The 16,267-nt window shown below is 55.6% G+C and overlaps 2 protein-coding genes across 5 annotated transcripts; one reads left to right on the plus strand and one right to left on the minus strand.

Annotated features, from left to right (window-relative positions):
- The first annotated feature begins 4,478 nt into the window (after window positions 1-4,478).
- YIF1B (Yip1 interacting factor homolog B, membrane trafficking protein) lies at window positions 4,479-15,128 on the plus strand. 4 transcript variants are annotated; one of them, XM_012436234.2, is made up of 8 exons: window positions 4,479-4,542; window positions 10,979-11,217; window positions 11,294-11,398; window positions 11,534-11,612; window positions 11,740-11,797; window positions 12,873-13,028; window positions 13,104-13,197; window positions 14,733-15,128. In XM_012436234.2, the coding sequence occupies exons 1-8, from the start codon at window positions 4,485-4,487 to the stop codon at window positions 14,886-14,888; spliced, it is 945 nt and encodes a 314-aa protein (XP_012291657.1). In that variant the 5' UTR covers window positions 4,479-4,484; the 3' UTR covers window positions 14,889-15,128. The 4 variants fall into 4 exon arrangements, with proteins under 4 accessions (XP_012291657.1, XP_012291664.1, XP_012291673.1 ...); XM_012436241.2 differs by having other exon boundaries at window positions 4,485-4,533; XM_012436250.2 differs by lacking the exon at window positions 4,479-4,542 and adding an exon at window positions 4,589-4,683.
- A 121-nt stretch (window positions 15,129-15,249) lies between these two features.
- On the minus strand, window positions 15,250-16,054 carry CUNH19orf33 (chromosome unknown C19orf33 homolog). The gene is made up of 4 exons (XM_012436270.3): window positions 15,951-16,054; window positions 15,740-15,855; window positions 15,546-15,608; window positions 15,250-15,399 (listed from the first exon to the last, which is right to left on the minus strand). Exons 1-4 carry the CDS (start codon window positions 15,970-15,972, stop codon window positions 15,292-15,294), a joined length of 309 nt encoding a protein of 102 aa, XP_012291693.2. The 5' UTR covers window positions 15,973-16,054; the 3' UTR covers window positions 15,250-15,291.
- Between the last annotated feature and the right edge of the window lie 213 nt (window positions 16,055-16,267).

Below are 16,267 nucleotides of genomic sequence, written 5' to 3' on the forward strand. Positions count from 1 at the left end.
GAGGAACGCCCCGCCTCCGGGAAACTGAGGCACGCCCAACCGCCAGGTGTTAGTTCGGAGAGGGTGGAGCCCAGTGCTCCCAGACCCGGGAGACCAACGGGTTGGAAAGGGTGGAGGTAGTCCTCTCTTCCCCTCATTCCTCCCTTCTCGTCCTCTTGGAAGGCTGGTTCCCTATGTTAGAGGAATCTGAACTCTCCTCTCTGCTCGCAGGCCCAGGAGTCGCCCCACATCGCACACAGCAGCTAAGGTTGTGCACTGCATCAGAGCGCGCGGCTGACAGACCAAGGGGCAAACTGCAATCCAATTCCCTCTCCATTCGCCAAGTCGTGTGCCTTGGAGCGGGAACAGCGGACACCGAAGGGTCTGTCCCCTGTGCCCACGTGGACAGAGTGGGGGTCCTGAGCTACTCACCAAATCTTTGTTCAATGCTCACTGTGTCGACCCCTCGCTGGATGTTCCTGGCGACGCAGTAATGATGAGACTGTCCTGTGCCATGCATTCAGGGGGCTCCAGTCTAATGGGGAGGCTGACACAATAGAGTGACCCACACCTGTTGTCTCAGTTACTCGGGAGGCTGAGGTCAGAGGATTGCTTGAGCCCAGGAGTTCGAGGCTGCGGTGAGCTATGCCTGGGAGAAAGCATGAGACCCCATCTCTAAAAACAAGAAAAAAGCCAGCCCAGAGTGGTCGGGCTGTGATGAAGGAAGCACAGTGATCAAGGCTGGAATGAGGGAGCCCTAGAGGGCTCTGGGAGTCCAGAGGAGGGGACCAACCCTGCCTAGGGAGGTCAAGAGAGCCTCCTGAAGAAGGGGCTAGCTGAGCTGAAGCGTGAAGAATGAATGGAAACAAGCCTGGCAGAATCACGAATATCTGCCTTTATATAAGAGGATGTTTTTCCTTCTGTGTCTCCTGTAAGTCTCTCCACTTCTGCCTCCAGCCAGTGCCTTCCTGGCAGCCTTCTGGAGGGCAGCCAGAGTCCTGACCACATCTGACTGCGGGGCTTGGGGCTCAGCTCAGACATGCCCCAGCTGGTTCTATTAAAAAGTTGGCAGATCACGGAGAAGAGCCCAACTTGGGGCTGGCAATCCAGAAGTAGAGACACCTGATAATAAAACCAGTAACACAGCAGGTGCCCGTGATGGAAGGCTTACATTCTGCCAGGCTCTGTGGACACCTGAAAACTTGCACTGAATTCTCAATCCTCCCACATAATTCCCACTCAACAGATGAAAGTTTAGGCTTAAAAATGAAGTATAAGACCAGGTGTGGTGGCTCATGCCTGTAATCTCAGCACTTTGGGAGGCCGAGGCAGGCAGATTATGAGGTCAAGAGTTCGAGACCATCCTGGCCAACATGGTGAAACTCATCTCTACTAAGAATACAAAAATTAGCTGGGTTGGTGGCACGCCTGTAGTCCCAGCTACTTGGGGGACTGAGGCAGGACAACTGCTTGAACCCGGGAGGCAGAGGCTGCAGTGAGCCGAGATCACGCCACTGTACTCCAGCCTGGTGACAGAGCGAGACTCTGTCTCAAAAAAGAAAAAAAAAATACAAAAATTAGCCAGGTGTGGTGGCACATGCTTGTAGTCCCAGCTACTCCAGAGGCTGAGGTGGAGGATCACTTGAGCCTGGGAAATCAAGGCTGCAGCGAGCCATGATCCTGCCACTGCACTCCAGCCTGGGTGACAGAGCAAGACCCTGTCTCAAAAATCAAGAAATAATAGGACCAGGCAAGGTGGCTCATGCCTGTAATTCCAACACTTTGGGGGACAGGTGGATCAACTGAGGTTAGGAGTTCAGGACCAGGCTGGCCAACATGGAGAAACCCCCATCTCTACTAAAAATACAGAAATTAGCTGGGCATGGTGTCACGTGCCTGTAATCCCACCTATTTGGGAGGCTGAGGCAGGAGAATCGCTTGAACCTGGGAGGCGGAGGTTGCAATGAGCTGAGTTCGCGCCGCTGCACTCCAGCCTGAGTGACAGAGCAAGACTTAATCACCCCCTCCCCCCGAAAAAAGCAATAAGAAAAATTTTAAAAGGCCAGGCGCGGTGGCTCACGCCTGTAATCCCAGCACTTTGGGAGGCTGAGATGGGCAGATCACAAAGTCAAGAGATCAAGACCATCCTGGCCAACATGGTGAAACCTCGTCTCTACTAAAAATACAAACATTAGCTGGGCGTAATGGTGCACACCTGAAGTCCCAGCTACTCAGGAGGCTGAGGCAGGAGAATCGCTTGAACCTCGGAGGCGGAGGTTGCAGTGAACCAAGATCACTTCACTGCACTCCAGCCTGATGACAGAGAGAGACTCTGTCTCAAAAAAAAAAAAAAGAAAAGAAAAGAAAAAGAAAAAATATATTCACAGGAGAGATGTATCTAGAGCAACTAAAGCAATAGAGAGGCCTGAGGATGAGGAGAAAATGGTGTTGGAGCCCAGGAGACAGGCTAAATCAGAGGTGAAGAAGAATGAGGGCATTTCACTCACAGAAAAGAACCACAACAGAGACAGGACTCATCACTGAGAATCCAGGAGCAGCCCTCAGAGTCCCCAAAAAGACAATGTCTCAGAGGAGGAAGGGGAAGCCACAGCGATAGGGTCACTTGCTGACATCCTTCCGGATGTGCTATCGCTGCGCAGAAGTCACTTCCACCACTGTGTTTTCCTGAGATAAGTCAGGGAGTCTGAGAGGGAGAGAAAGGGGGAGACTGAGGGGCAGAGAGAGGAGAGATGAAGGACACTTGGTCTGCAGCGCTCTTCACATGCAGGTGCGCCTGTGTGCTGTGAGCTGCTGGGGGTTGTAGAATGCCTTTGGTGGACAGAGGGAACCAGTTTGCAATATAAGAACATTTTTATGAAGTTCTGGGAAACTGCCTTAAGATCTCTTCCAAGAGAGACACCTGGTTCTTCTCACCTAACTTGGGTTTCCTTTTCTCTAAATATTCACTTTAAGTCTGGGCACTGTGGCTCATGTCTGTAATCCTAACACTTTAGGAGGCTGAAGCTGGATGATGGCTTGAGCCCAGCAATTTGAGACCAGCCTAGGCAACATAGCAAGATCCTGTTTTGAAAAAAAAAAAAATTAAAAATTAGCTGAGCATGGTGGTGCATGCCTGTGGTCCCAGCTACTGAGGAGGCAGGAGGATCACTTGAGCCCAGGGGGTCCAAGGTAGCCTGGGAAACAGAGCAAGACCCTGTCTCAAAACAAATAAATGTGCACTTTAATACATAAGAGCTGTCATAAAATTGTATAAGCCCCCACAACTCCAATTAGCCCCTCAGGAGCACAAATGTTTCTCTCTTCCCTTGCTCCACAGGCTTCTCTGGCTCTCTAGTGCTCTCAGCAACCCAAATTGAACAACTGTCTGTAGAGAACTCCATTTTCCGTCAAACTTTTCACTCAATATTTACATTTTAAAAAATGTTTTGTAATGGCCGGGCATGGTGGCTCACGCCTGTAATCCCAGCACTTTGGGAGCCTGAGGCAGGCAGATCACCTGAGGTCGGGAGTTCGAGACTAGCCTGACCAACATGGAGAAACCCTGTCTTTATAAAAAAAAAAAGAAAAGAAAAGAAAAAAAATGTTTTGTAGTGATGGAGATCTCGCTATCGTGCCCAGGCTGGTCTCAAACTCCTAGGCTCAAGCGATCCTTGGCCTTCCAAGGTGCTGGGATTACAGGTGTAAGCCACCATGCCTGGCTAAATTTAAAAAAAAAAAAAATTAGGTGCCGGGCACAGTGGCTCACGCCTGTAATTCCAGCATTTTGGGAGGCCGAGGCAGGCGGATCACCTGAAGTCGGGAGTTCAAGACCAGCCTGGCCAACATGGAGAAACCCCCGTCTCTGAAAAAAAAAACAGAGATCAAGACCATCCTGGCCAAGAAGGTGAAACCCCATCTCTACTAAAAATACAAAACTTAGCTGGGCGTGGTGGCGCGCACCTGTAGTCCCAGCTACTTAGGAGGCTGAGAGAGGAGACTCGCTTGAACCCGGGAGGCAGAGGTTGCAGTGAGCTGAGATCGCGCCACTGCACTCCAGCCGGGCAACAGAGCGAGACTCCGTCTGGAAAAAAAAAAAAAAAAAACTGTAGGGATGGGGCGGGGAGAGCTCACTATGTTGCCCAGGCTGGTCTCGAATCCCTGGGCTCAAGCAATCCTCCCGCCTCAGCCTCCCAAAGTGCTGGGATTACGGGTATGAGCCCCCGCACCGGTCAGACACTCACTTTCTAACGTGGCAGACACAGCCTCTTCCTGGGATTCTTCCTGGCCCCGCCTTCCTGCCACTCAGGCCCCAACTCGGTTTACGACACGAGCCCAATCTCCGCCTCTTACGTAAGGCACCGCCCACTCGCCCAGGCCTCCGTGGGAGGGCGTGGCCTTCCCGCAATCGTGACATTCATTGGCTGTCGCTTCGCCGGCGGGGCACGGGTACGGGAGCCGGGCGGGCACGTTCCGAACCGTGGCTGAGGCGGCGGCGGCGGCGAAGGATGCACCCGGCAGGCTTGACGGCGGCGGCGGCAGGGACGCCCCGGCTGCGTAAGTGGCGTACGTGGCCGGCGGAGGAGATCAGGAGGGCGGGCGGGGGCGTGGCCGGACGGCCGCGGCGGTTGGCGAGGGCACTGCAGGTCGGAGGTCACGAGATCAAGGATCTGGAGCCCCGAGGTGTGCACAGCGCTGGGATGCCAGGTCCGGGTAGGGGGCGCCTTGGGGGGCGATTCTTTAGGAAATTCCTTTAGAAGAAAACAACTTGGGACAGGAAAGAGTGCGATATGCAGAGAAATGCAACTTCCATTCATTCGCAGTTAGCGATCCGCCCTCCCCAACTCCCCACCTTCCCGTGGCTTCCCAATGCCCGCCTGCTGCCGCCCACACTCTTAGGGCAGCTTCTTGGCCCCCTGTGAGCGCAGAGGGCCATGCCCACCGCTCATTTAAGAAGCGAACCTGCATTTATTGTGCCGTAGGCCCCTTTTCCTGTCTCTGAATTTGTCTGTTTACGCTCTTCATGTCCTTACTTACGTGTGATGTGTTTCATTTATTCATTCAGCCTAACTTGCTTCAACTCCCATGTGCCAGGCCCTGCGCTGGAATATGGGTATGGGTACAGTAGTAACCAACATAGCTCTGGACCTTGCAACTTTACAGCTCAGAGTTTGGAGGGAAGAGAGATGCTTAACTATGAGGAAACTAGTCAACAAATTAATTGTGGGGGCTGGTCGCAGTGGCTGACGCCTGTAATCCCAACACTTTGGGAGGCCGAAGCGGGCGGATCTCTTGAGGCCAGGAGTTCGAGACCATCCGGGCAACATGGTGAAACCCCGTCTCTACTAAAAATACAAAATTAGCCGGGTGTGGTAGCGGGCACCTGTAATCCCAGCTACACGGGAGGCTGAGGCAGAAGAATCACTTGAACCCGGAAGGCGGAGGTTGCAGTAAGCCGAGATAGCGTGTTTACACTCCAGCCTGGGCAACAGAGTGAGACTCCATCTCAAAAAAAAAAAAAAAAAAAAAAAAAAAGAGAAGCCGGGCACGGTGGTGCGTGCCTGTAGTCCCAGCTACTCGGGAGGCTAAGGCTGGAGGATTGCTTGAGTCCAGGAGTTCTGGACTGTAGCGCTATGCCTATCGCGTGTCCGCAGTAAGTTCGGCATCAATATGGTGACCTCCCGGGAACAGGGGACCACCAGGTTGCCTAAGGAGGGGTGAACCAGCCCAGATCGGAAAAGGTGCAGGTCAAAACTGTGCTGATCAGTAGTGGGATCGTGCCTGTGAATAGCCACTGCACTCCAGCCTGGGCAACATAGCGAGACCCTTTCTCTGAAAACAAAATTAAATTTACAAATTTTTCAAAAAAGATAATTGGGGGATTAATAAAGGCTGTAAAGGGAAGGATCCAGGATGTGACTGGGGGTTGGGGAGGCCTCTCTGTAAAGCAAGAAGGTGTGCTGTGCTGTTCCTCCCTTCAGCCATTACTCCATGCCTGACTGGCCCTGTGGTGGTGATGTGGGGGCTACAGCAGTGCCCAGACAGCCCCTGTTCCTGTCCTCATGGAGCTGCCAGGACCGAAAACAGCAGCAGGCTCCAGTGGTGGAGCTGCTGTGAGAGTGGCCCAGGCAGAGGGGTTGGGGCTGGGATGAGGGAGGCCCAGGCAGAGGAGTCAGGGCTGGGATGAAGGAGGCCCAGGCAGAGGAGTCAGGGCTGGGATGAAGGAGGCCCAGGCAGAGGAGTCAGGGCTGGGATGAGGGAGGCCCAGGCAGAGGGGTTGGGGCTCGGATGGGGGTGCCCAGGCAGAGGGGTCAGGGCTAGGATGGAGATGTTGTGGGAGCCAAGGAGGCATGTGACCCAGCCTAGGGTGTCAGTGAAGCTTCTGATGATGAAGAGTTACCGAGGAGAAGGAGATTTGTGGTGGGAAGGAAAAGCAGGCTGGGTGCAGTGGCTTACACCTGTGATCCTAGCATTTTGGGAAGTCAAGGTGGACGATCACTTGGGGCCAGGAGTTCAAGACCAGCTTGGGTAACATAGTGAAATCCCATCTCTACTAAAAATAAAAAAAAATAGCTGGGTGTGGTGGCATGCGCCTGTATCCCCAGCTACTTGGGAGGCTGAGGCTTTAGAATCACTTGAACCTGGGAGACAGGTTGCAGTGAGCTGAGATCGCGCCAGCCTGGGCAACAGAGCAAGACTTTGTCTCAAAAAAGGGTGATCCGCCTGCCTCAGCCTCCCAAAGTGCTGGGGTTATGGGCGTGAGCCACCATGCCCAGCCGACCAGCCTGGCCAACATGGTGAAGCCCTATCTCTAGTAAAAAGACAAAAAATTAGCCAGGCGTGGTGGCACGCGCCAGTAATCCCAGCTACTGGGGTGGCTGAGGCATTCAAGGTTGCAATGAGCTGTGATCACACCACTGCACTCCAGCCTGGGCAAACAGTGAGACTCTGTCTCAAAAAGCAAAAATAAAAAGATCGCTCTGGCTGCCCATTGGAGAGATTGGTGGCAGTGACAACGGACAGAAGGACCAGGTAGGACACTTAGGTCAGGTGTGAGTTGGCAGTCTGAGATGGGAGGGTGATGCTGAGACATGGTGAGCGAGAACCATGACTGGTTGATTGGATGTCAGGCAGAAGGGGAATCAGGGTTTGGGCATGGAGGTTAGGGCCCCGGGGTCAGCCAGAGGGAGTGCCAAGAAGCGGCCGGATCTGCATCTGGAGCCAGGAGACAAGTGGTGCCTAGAGACAGAGCCCAGAAGCTAAACGCACACTGCGGCTGGGAGCGCTGGGGTGTGGGTGTGGTGGCCCTGGGTGAGAGACAGAGGACAAGGGCAAGGGTGGAAAATGAAGTCACACATTTTAGGAAGCTAGGAATGCATGGTTGAATGAGAAGGAGCCATCGAGAGATCATCAGCTTCATGAAGGCAGGAGTTTGGGGTTTTGTTTTGTTTTGTTTTATTCAAGATGGAATCCCGCTCTGTCACCCAGGCTGGAGTGCAGTGGCATGATCTCAGCTCACTGCAACCTCCGCCTCCTAAGTTCAAGCAATTCTCCTGCCTCAGCCTCCTCAGTAGCTGGGATTATAAGCATATCCCACCACACCCAGCTAATTTTTGTATTTTTAGTAGAGACAGGGCTTCATCATGTTGGTCAGGCTGGTCTTGAACTCCTGACCTCAGGTGATCCACCTGCCTCAGACTCCCAAAGTGCTGGGATTACAGGCATGAGCCACCACGCCTGGCCAAGTTTGGGGTTTTTATTCATTGCTATATCCACCATGCCATGGCAGAGCCTAACACAGAGGGAGATGCTCAGTAGATGCCTGTGGAGTCAGACAGTTAAGAAGAGAAAGTGCTCCATAAGTGTCCTGGACTCAGAAAGTTGGAGGTTGGCATTTGGGACACTGGTACCAAATGCCGCTGAGGGCTTGAGTCAGACGAGTGGAATTTCATAGTGTAGCGGGGGGCACTTAGGAGGCCTGGTGGGAGCAGAGACCTGAATGCCAAGAGCTGAGGGACTGACAGGGAGGGCGGAAGGGCTCACACCAAAGCTTTCAGGAAGCTAGCCCTTCTAGCCAGAAGTGGGAGAGAGAGGCTGGGCCCAGTGGCTCACACCTGTAATCCCAGCACTTTGGGAGGCGGAGGCAGGCAGATCATTTGAGGCCAGGAGTTCAAGACCAGCCTGGCCAACATGGCGAAACCCTGTCTACTAAAAATACAAAAATTGGCTCGATGGGGTGGGGGGAGCGCCTGTAATCCCAGCTACTTGGGAGGTTGAGGCAGGAAAATCACTTGAACCTGGGAGGCGGAGGCTGCAGTGAGCCGAGATCATGCCACTGCACTCCAGCCTGGGAGACAAGAGTGAGACTCTGTCAAAAAAAAAAAAAAGAAGTAGTAGGGGAGAGAAAAGGGAAGTGGGGTTTGCGGAGAGGCCGGGGCCAGTGCTGCTTGGGGAGACCTGGGTCTATCTTCAGGCTACAAATAATTGAGAGGAAGAGCTCAAGGCTAGTAGTTGATCAGGAGTGACACGGACAGACTGCTTTTTATTGGGACCAAAGGAGTTTATGAGCGTCACAACAGCTTTGCACAGGGGGACAGTTAACTCCGTTGTGTAGAGGAGAATGTCCAGTTGCAAAGTCATGACATGGATAATTCGATTCCTCTCCCTATGCCCGCTGTCATCTGACCACCCATTCCCTGTTCTCCGTTGTGCCTGCAATGGAGCCTGGCACATAGTAGGATCTCAGCAGATATTTGCAGGGTAGCATTGCTTATTGATTAGGAGCAGAGGCCCTGGAGGCAGAGTGCAGGGTTCAAATCCCGCCTCCCCATCTTCTCCATCTCAGTACACAGCACTCCCACTTGCCCCATTATTCAAACCAGAATCTGTGGAGACAGCGTTGGTTCCTCCCTTTTTTTTTTTTTCTTTTTTTGAGACAGAGTCCCATTCTGTCTCCCAGTCTGGAGTGCAGTGGTGCGATCTTGACTCACTGCATCCTCTGCCTCCTGGGTTCAAGTGATTTTCCTGCCTCACCAGCTGGGATTACAGGCACATGCCACCATGCCTGGGTAATTTTTTATATTTTTAGTAGAGACAAGGTTTCACCATGTTGACCAGGCTGGTCTCGAACTCCTGACCTCAAGTGATCCATCCGCCTAGGTCTCCCAAGGTTCTGGGATTACAGGCCTAAGTCACTGCGCCCAGCCTCCTCCCACTTCTTAACACACCTCCACTGAGCACACCTCCAGCAAGTCCTGTCCCTCCTACCTCTGAAACTGATCCAGAAATAACCCATTCCCCTTTTACAACCCAGTCCTGTCTGCCATGGTCTCCCACCTGGACCTCCCCCCAGCCTCCTCCCACTTCTTAACACACCTCCACTGAGCACACCTCCAGCAAGTCCTGTCCCTCCTACCTCTGAAACTGATCCAGAAATAACCCATTCCCCTTTTACAACCCAGTCCTGTCTGCCATGGTCTCCCACCTGGACCGCCCCAGCAGCCTCCTCTCTCCCTTCCCTGCCCACCCCTCATCTGTTCCCCACATGAGGCCACAGGGACCTTTTAAACACTTGAAACCTGGCTGTCATACTATGACTTTGGGCAACGGCGTGAGCCTCTTTAGGGCTTGCTTTTCTCATCTGTAAAATGAGGATGATGATAGCATTGGCAGTTGGCAGAAACAGGGTGGTTGTGAAAATGAAATGAGTTCATCCGCAGGATTATTGTAATACTCATCAGGCACAGTGGGGCTGGGCTCCTGCTCTGCCACTCACTCAGTTTGGCCCTTTGCACAAGTCATTTTAACTGTCTGGGCCTTGGTTTCCACACCTGTAAATTTTGGGTAGATGGGTGGGCAGATGAGTGGGTGGATGGGTAGATGGATGGATTGATGGATGAATGGGTGGGTGGATGAATGGATGGATAGATGGATGTATCAATGGATGGATAGTTGGCTAGATGGGTGGGTAGATGGATGAATGGATAGGTGGATGGATGGGTGGGTGGATGGATGGATAGATGGTTGGGTGGGTGGATGGATGGGTCGATGGATAGATGAATACATCAGTAGATGGATAGTTGGCTAGTGGGTGGGTGAATAGAAGGATGGATAGGTGGATAGATGGATGGATGTGTGGGTGGATGGATGGATGGATGGGTGGGTGGATAGATGGATGGATGGGTGGGTAGATAGATGGATAGATGAATAGATGGGTGGGTGGATGGATGAATAGATGAATGCATCAGGAGATGGACAGTTAGCTAGATAGGTGGGTGGGCGGGTGGATGGACAGGTGGATAGATGGATGGATGTGTGGGTAGATTAGTGAATGGATGGATGGATGGATGGATGGGTGGGTGGATAGATGGATGGATAGATGGGTGAATGGATGAATGGATGGATGGATAGATGAATGCATCAGGAGATGGATAGTTGGCTAGATGGGTGGGTGGATGGATGGATGGATGGGTGAATGGATGAATGGATGGATGGATAGATGAATGCATCAGGAGATGGATAGTTGGCTAGATGGGTGGGTGGATGGATGGATGGATGGGTGAATGGATGAATGGATGGATGGATAGATGAATGCATCAGGAGATGGATAGTTGGCTAGATGGGTGGGTGGATGGATGGATGGATGGATAGGTGGATGGATGGATGTGTGGGTAGATGGATGGACGGATAGGTGGGTGGGTGGATAGATGGATGAATAGATGGGTGGGTGGGTGGATAGATGGATAGATGGATGAATAGATGGGTGGGTGGATAAATGGGTGGATGGATAGATGAATGCATCAGGAGATGGATAGTTGGCTAGATGGGTGGGTGGCAGAGCCTGCACCTGACAAGCCATCTGACGTTAAAGCCAGTCTCCAATGGTGACACCACCCTCCACTGCAGCAGGAGCAGGAGGCAGAGCTGCAGGATGAGTGAGGCTTGCCAGGCCTCCCTTACCTATCCTGTGTCCCCAGCGCCTCCCCGCCCTTTTGCCTTGCAGCCTCGAAGCGAAGGATCCCTGTGTCCCAGCCAGGCATGGCCGACCCCCACCAGCTTTTCGATGACACGAGTTCAGCCCAGAGCCGGGGCTATGGGGCTCAGCGGGCACCTGGAGACCTAGGCTATCCTGCAGCCTCCGCCACGCCCCAGGCAGCCTTCCTGGCTGACCCCGTGTCCAACATGGCCATGGCCTATGGGAGCAGCCTGGCTGCGCAGGGCAAGGAACTGGTGGATAAAAACGTGAGTGGCCGGGGCTGGCGGGAGTTGGGGGACACATGGGGCCATGGGGCCTCAGGTTTGAGCTCTGCCTCCCTAGATCGACCGCTTCATCCCTGTCACCAAGCTCAAGTATTACTTTGCTGTGGACACCATGTATGTGGGCAGAAAGCTGGGCCTGCTGTTCTTCCCCTACCTCCACCAGGTCAGCACCCCCAGGGGAATGTGGGTCTGCAGTGGGCCGGTGGGGGCAGGTGTGGGGTGGGGCCTGGAGATTCACCTCTAGGAAGGGTGGGAGGGGCCTGGCTCTGAGGGTCCTGCCCATTCCCCATCACCACAGGACTGGGAGGTGCAATACCAACAGGACACGCCGGTGGCCCCCCGCTTTGACGTCAATGCCCCAGACCTCTACATTCCAGGTTTCACCCTCCCCCTCCCCTGCACCCCCCCATCTTCTGGGCCTGTCTGGGGTGGGTGTGTGGGTGCCTGGAGACCGAGGGTGGTTCTTCCTCTGATGACCAGTGTCTGCGTGTGTGCCTCCCACAGCGATGGCTTTCATCACCTACGTTTTGGTGGCTGGTCTTGCGCTGGGGACCCAGGATAGGTAAGGGAGGCCAGGGACATGCCAAGTAGGGTGGGGTTTGGGAGGCCCATGGTTGGTCAGGAAAGTCTCAGTTCCAAGGTCTCAGTTCCCTCCTCGGGAAAGCCCCACCTTGCTCCCAGGTGGCCCAAGAAACAGCACTCAGGGTCACCACCAGCGTCACCCTCAGCTCCTCCCTCTCCTTCCTGCCCACATGCCTTGCGTCACCACCCGCTGTGCTGGGTGACCCTCTCCATCCACACTTCCTTTTGGCCTCTACTACCAGACCCATCCTCATCCTCGCTGTGTCCTCACCAGCTCCCCCCTACACCCCTACTCCAGCAGCAGTCAGGATGGTCCTGTCTGAGGTGCGGGCCTGGCCACAGCCCATCCTGCCCTGCCCTGCTGTCCATGGCTCCCGATCAGGCCCCAGTTCCTGGGCCCGGTGCTGCCCCTCCCGCCGCACGCTCCGGTCCTGTTCCTTTCCTCGAGAGGGCTGGCGCTGTCTCCTGGGACCTTGGCACATCCACTTCCCTCTGCCCGGGAGCATGTTCCCCTCCACTACTGCCGAGCATGGACTCCATTCCAGTGTCACTTCCTCCGGGAAAGCTTCCTGCCCCCCGGGCTAGGTCAGGCCTCTCCTCTTGCTCGCACCGCCCTGTTCGCTTCCTTTGTGGCACTGAACACATCTGTCATTAACTGACTGATGAGGCCCTGGGGATGTGGCGGAGGCCAAGGGCTTTGTCCCTGACCGGCTCCTTCCTGCAGGCTTTGGCTCTGTGTCCCCTGGGACACAGGGAAGCCCTCCCTGAAGCCCTCCCGGACACTTGCCTGGGAAGCCCTCCCTGACACTTGCCTCCTGACTGTGTCAGGCACAGCCCCCCTGTGACTCCAGCCCTGCCCGCTGTGGGTGTCACTGTCTAGGGAGAGGTCTGCCATCCTCCCTGGATGGGATTTCCATGGGAATAGCATAGTGCCCAGATCCATCTGGGTCACTGCCAGGTGTCCGGCCCCACCCAACACAGGGCTGTCCCCAGGCGGGTGCTGGGAGTCGGCGGTCTGAACCGGCCAACCAAGTGGCGGGGTTTGCTGTCTGCAGATTCTCCCCAGACCTCCTGGGGCTGCAGGCAAGCTCAGCCCTGGCCTGGCTGACCCTGGAGGTGCTGGCCATCCTGCTCAGCCTCTATCTGGTCACTGTCAACACCGACCTCACCACCATCGACCTGGTGGCCTTCCTGGGCTACAAATATGTCGGGTGAGTACCCCCGCCCTTCCTGCCAGCCGCAGCCCGTTGGCCTCGTCCTCACACAGCCTCCTCTCCCTCCCCCAGGATGATCGGCGGGGTCCTCATGGGCCTGCTCTTCGGGAAGATTGGCTACTACCTGGTGCTGGGCTGGTGCTGCGTGTCCATCTTTGTGTTCATGGTGAGCTGGGGCTCAGGGCGGATGAGGCTGAGGGCACAAGCGCCCCAGAGGGCATCCAAGCAGAGGATGTCAGGTGTGGGGTTCAGCCCAGAGACACATTGCTGAACGGAGGGGCCCTGGAGTGGCTGTCCAGCCTGGGGGATCAGGAGGGCTTCCTGGAAGAGGAGGTATCCTGAGCCCTGGAAGAGACGCCAGCCAGGCTGCTAGAGGCTGGGGATCCCCAGCACATAGGCTCCAGGCTGGGCTCTCACTCTCATTCCACTCTCCTTACATGGGGGCTTTCCTGCCAGAATTTCCCTGGAAGGGGATTCTCTAGAGCCCTTCCAGCTGGAGTCAGGGGTGCTGGTGAAGAGCACTGGGGTCTGCAGGCCAGCCTGGACTCCAAGCTTAGTTGGATCCTGGACAAATCACTTACTCTCTTTAAACTCAGTTTCCCCGTTCGTGAAATAGGATGATGATACTTGCACCCCAAGGTGCTGGGAGGATTCAGTGTGAGCATGTGAGAAGCAGAGGGCAGACCACGTTGGCTGCTGGGCCAGGGTGGACCCTCGGACAGACTTTAAGTGTCATCATTTAAAAGTTTAGGCCAGGCATGTGACTCACATCTGTAATACTAGCACTTTTTTTTTTATACTGGAATACAGTGGTGTGATCTCGGCTCACTGCGACCTCCGCCTCCCGGGTTGAAGCAATTCTGCCTCAGCCTCCCGAGTAGCTGGGATTACAGGCACGTGCCACCACACCCGGCTAATTTTTGTATTTTTAGTAGAGGTGGGGTTTCACCATGTTGACTAGGCTGGTCTTAAACTCCTGACCTTGTGATCTGCCTGCCTCAGCCTCCCGAAGTTCTGAGATTACAGGCATGAGCCACCATGCCCAGTCGATCCCAGCACTTTGGGAGGCTGAGGCAGGAGGATCACTGGAGACCAGGAGCTTGATACCAGCCTGGGCAACATAGCAAGACACCATCTCTAAAAATTTTTTTTTAATTAGCCAAGCATGGCAGTGTGCACCTGTGGTCCCAGCTAGTCGGGAAGCTGAGGTGTGAGGATCACGTGAGTCTGGGAGGCTGAGGCTGCAGTGAACCAAGGTCACACCACTGCAGTCCAGCCTGGTGGACAGGGCGAGACCCTGTCCTTTAATAAAAATAAAGATAGCATTCTGGTGTGTCTTCAGAAATTGCCATGTGGCCAACATAAGAGGGTGACAGCAGCCAGGGCCACGTCTCCCACGCCCTCAGGCTGGGCGTCCACCATGAAGTCCCCCTTCACCCGCTCCTAGACCTTGCCTGGCATTTGAGTGTGGAACCTTCTCGTATTTTATTCACAGGGCCTGGGGAGGAGCAAGTCCTCACCCTGTTGGGAGGTTTGGGGAAACCGAAGCCCCCAGGAGCAGAAACCTGAGGCTGCAGAGGGCCAGGGACTTGTCCTCGGCTGCCTGGGGCTTCTAAGCAGAGGCTGGAAGCGTCCAGGCTCTCACCCTGGCCCAGAGGGCTCAAGGGTAAACCCCTGATTCCCTTCTTCCTTCCCCCGCAGATCCGGACCCTGCGGCTGAAGATCTTGGCAGAGGCAGCGGCTGAGGGGGTCCCCGTGCGTGAGGCCCGGAACCAGCTGCGCATGTACCTGACCATGGCGGTGGCGGCGGCACAGCCTCTGCTCATGTACTGGCTCACCTTCCACCTGGTGCGGTGAGCGCGCTCGCTGAGCCTCCCGATGCTGCTGCTGCTGCTGCTGGGGGCCGCTGGGGCCGCCGGACTCATCTCCCGCCTGCGGGCCCCAGGGTCCACCCTGTTTGGGCACAGGCGCCACCCCCATCCCAAGTCCCGCCGAACCCCGCCCCCAACCCAAGGTGCTGAGAGATCTCCAGCTGCACAGGCCACCACTCCAGGGCGTGGCCGCTGTTACAGAAACAATAAACCCTGATGGTCATGAGCAGCCTCTCCTTGGCCACGTGCACAGATGGGCAGGGTGCCTGGGTGCCCGCATGGGCAGGCCCAGCCCGGGGCAGGGAGCTGGGGATGGGCCTGAGCAGGCACCACGCTGACCAGTGGCAGAAGGCAGAGAGGAGGGTTTAATGAGCCCTGCCCAGGCCCCTTCAGTGGGGAGCCTCCTTCTTCTTGCCCTTCTCCTTCTTCTTCTTCACTTTGGGCTTCTTGGCCTTGCCCGGGGTGCTCTCCTGCTGCTTGGAGCCAGCAGCTTGGGGCTGTGGGGCCGAGGGCAGGAGTGGGAGAAAAGAGATCATTCTGGGCTAGAAGTGAGACTGGGGGACCCCCTTCCCCTGGCTCCAGCGCTGGGATGCTTCTCTGGGGTGCAGGGCACATGCTTGGGGTGCTGGCAAGAGCCCCTTACCTTCACATCCGTGTCCGAGTCGCTGGAGCTGCTGCTGGAGTCTGAAGAGCTGTGGCGGCCTTGCTGGATGGAGGTGTGGCAGTGAGGCAGGGCCCCTACCCATCCCCTGAAGTTGGAAGCCCACGGCAGGACCCTGGGGTCAGGGGCAGTCCCACCCTTCCCACCCCTCCACAGCTGATGGTGAGGCAACTTACCTTTGAACTCAGATCTCCTTCTGCCTCCGACCGGCCCTGAACTTTGTGGGGACTGAGCTTGTGGTCTCCCCCATGGCCCACCCCCACACCAGGCTTCTGGGAGGTGGGCTCCAGGGCTGTGGAGAGAAGAGAGTTGGGTGGCTGGTGCAGGCAGCGTCTGGGCTTGAGTCCGGCCCCCTGCACCTCCAATCCACACTCCCCAGCAGCTCACCTGCTCCCAGGTCAAACTCCATGGCAGTGAGAGATGTGTCCCAAAGGCTAAGGGCCCTGCAGAGGAGGACGGCAGGGGGAGGAGCACTGAGACCCACCCATTGGAGGAATGCTGAGCCGCCCCACCCGACCTCTGTCCTGGTCCTCAGCCCTGATTCACTGCGGGCACCACCCAGCATTTCCTCTGTGAGAATCGGGGGAGATGGACAGCTGACTGCCCCCCCCCCCCGCCCCGCTAGCCTTGGTGCCTGAGGGGAGGCTGACTGAGGGGGTCTCTGTGGATGGCATTCAGGGAGCTGCAGGTTTCCCAAAGGTCAG

This window comes from Aotus nancymaae, unplaced genomic scaffold, assembly GCF_030222135.1.
Source record: "Aotus nancymaae isolate 86718 unplaced genomic scaffold, 86718_ANA_hifiasm-v0.15.2.pri h1tg000028l, whole genome shotgun sequence".
Lineage (NCBI taxonomy): Eukaryota > Metazoa > Chordata > Mammalia > Primates > Aotidae > Aotus > Aotus nancymaae.

Coding starts and splice junctions, on each gene's coding strand:
- YIF1B (XM_012436234.2), top strand. CDS start 4,485: ATGCACCCGGCAGGCTTGACGGCGGCGGCGGCAGGGACGCCCCGGCTG. Junction 4,543..10,978: donor GCCCCGGCTGCGTAAGTGGC/GTACGTGGCCGG, acceptor TTTGCCTTGCAG/CCTCGAAGCGAAGGATCCCT. Junction 11,613..11,739: donor CCCAGACCTCTACATTCCAG/GTTTCACCCTCC, acceptor TGCCTCCCACAG/CGATGGCTTTCATCACCTAC.
- CUNH19orf33 (XM_012436270.3), bottom strand. CDS start 15,972: ATGGAGTTTGACCTGGGAGCAG. Junction 15,856..15,950: donor GGAGTTTGACCTGGGAGCAG/GTGAGCTGCTGG, acceptor TTCTCTCCACAG/CCCTGGAGCCCACCTCCCAG. Junction 15,609..15,739: donor AAGGAGATCTGAGTTCAAAG/GTAAGTTGCCTC, acceptor ACCTCCATCCAG/CAAGGCCGCCACAGCTCTTC.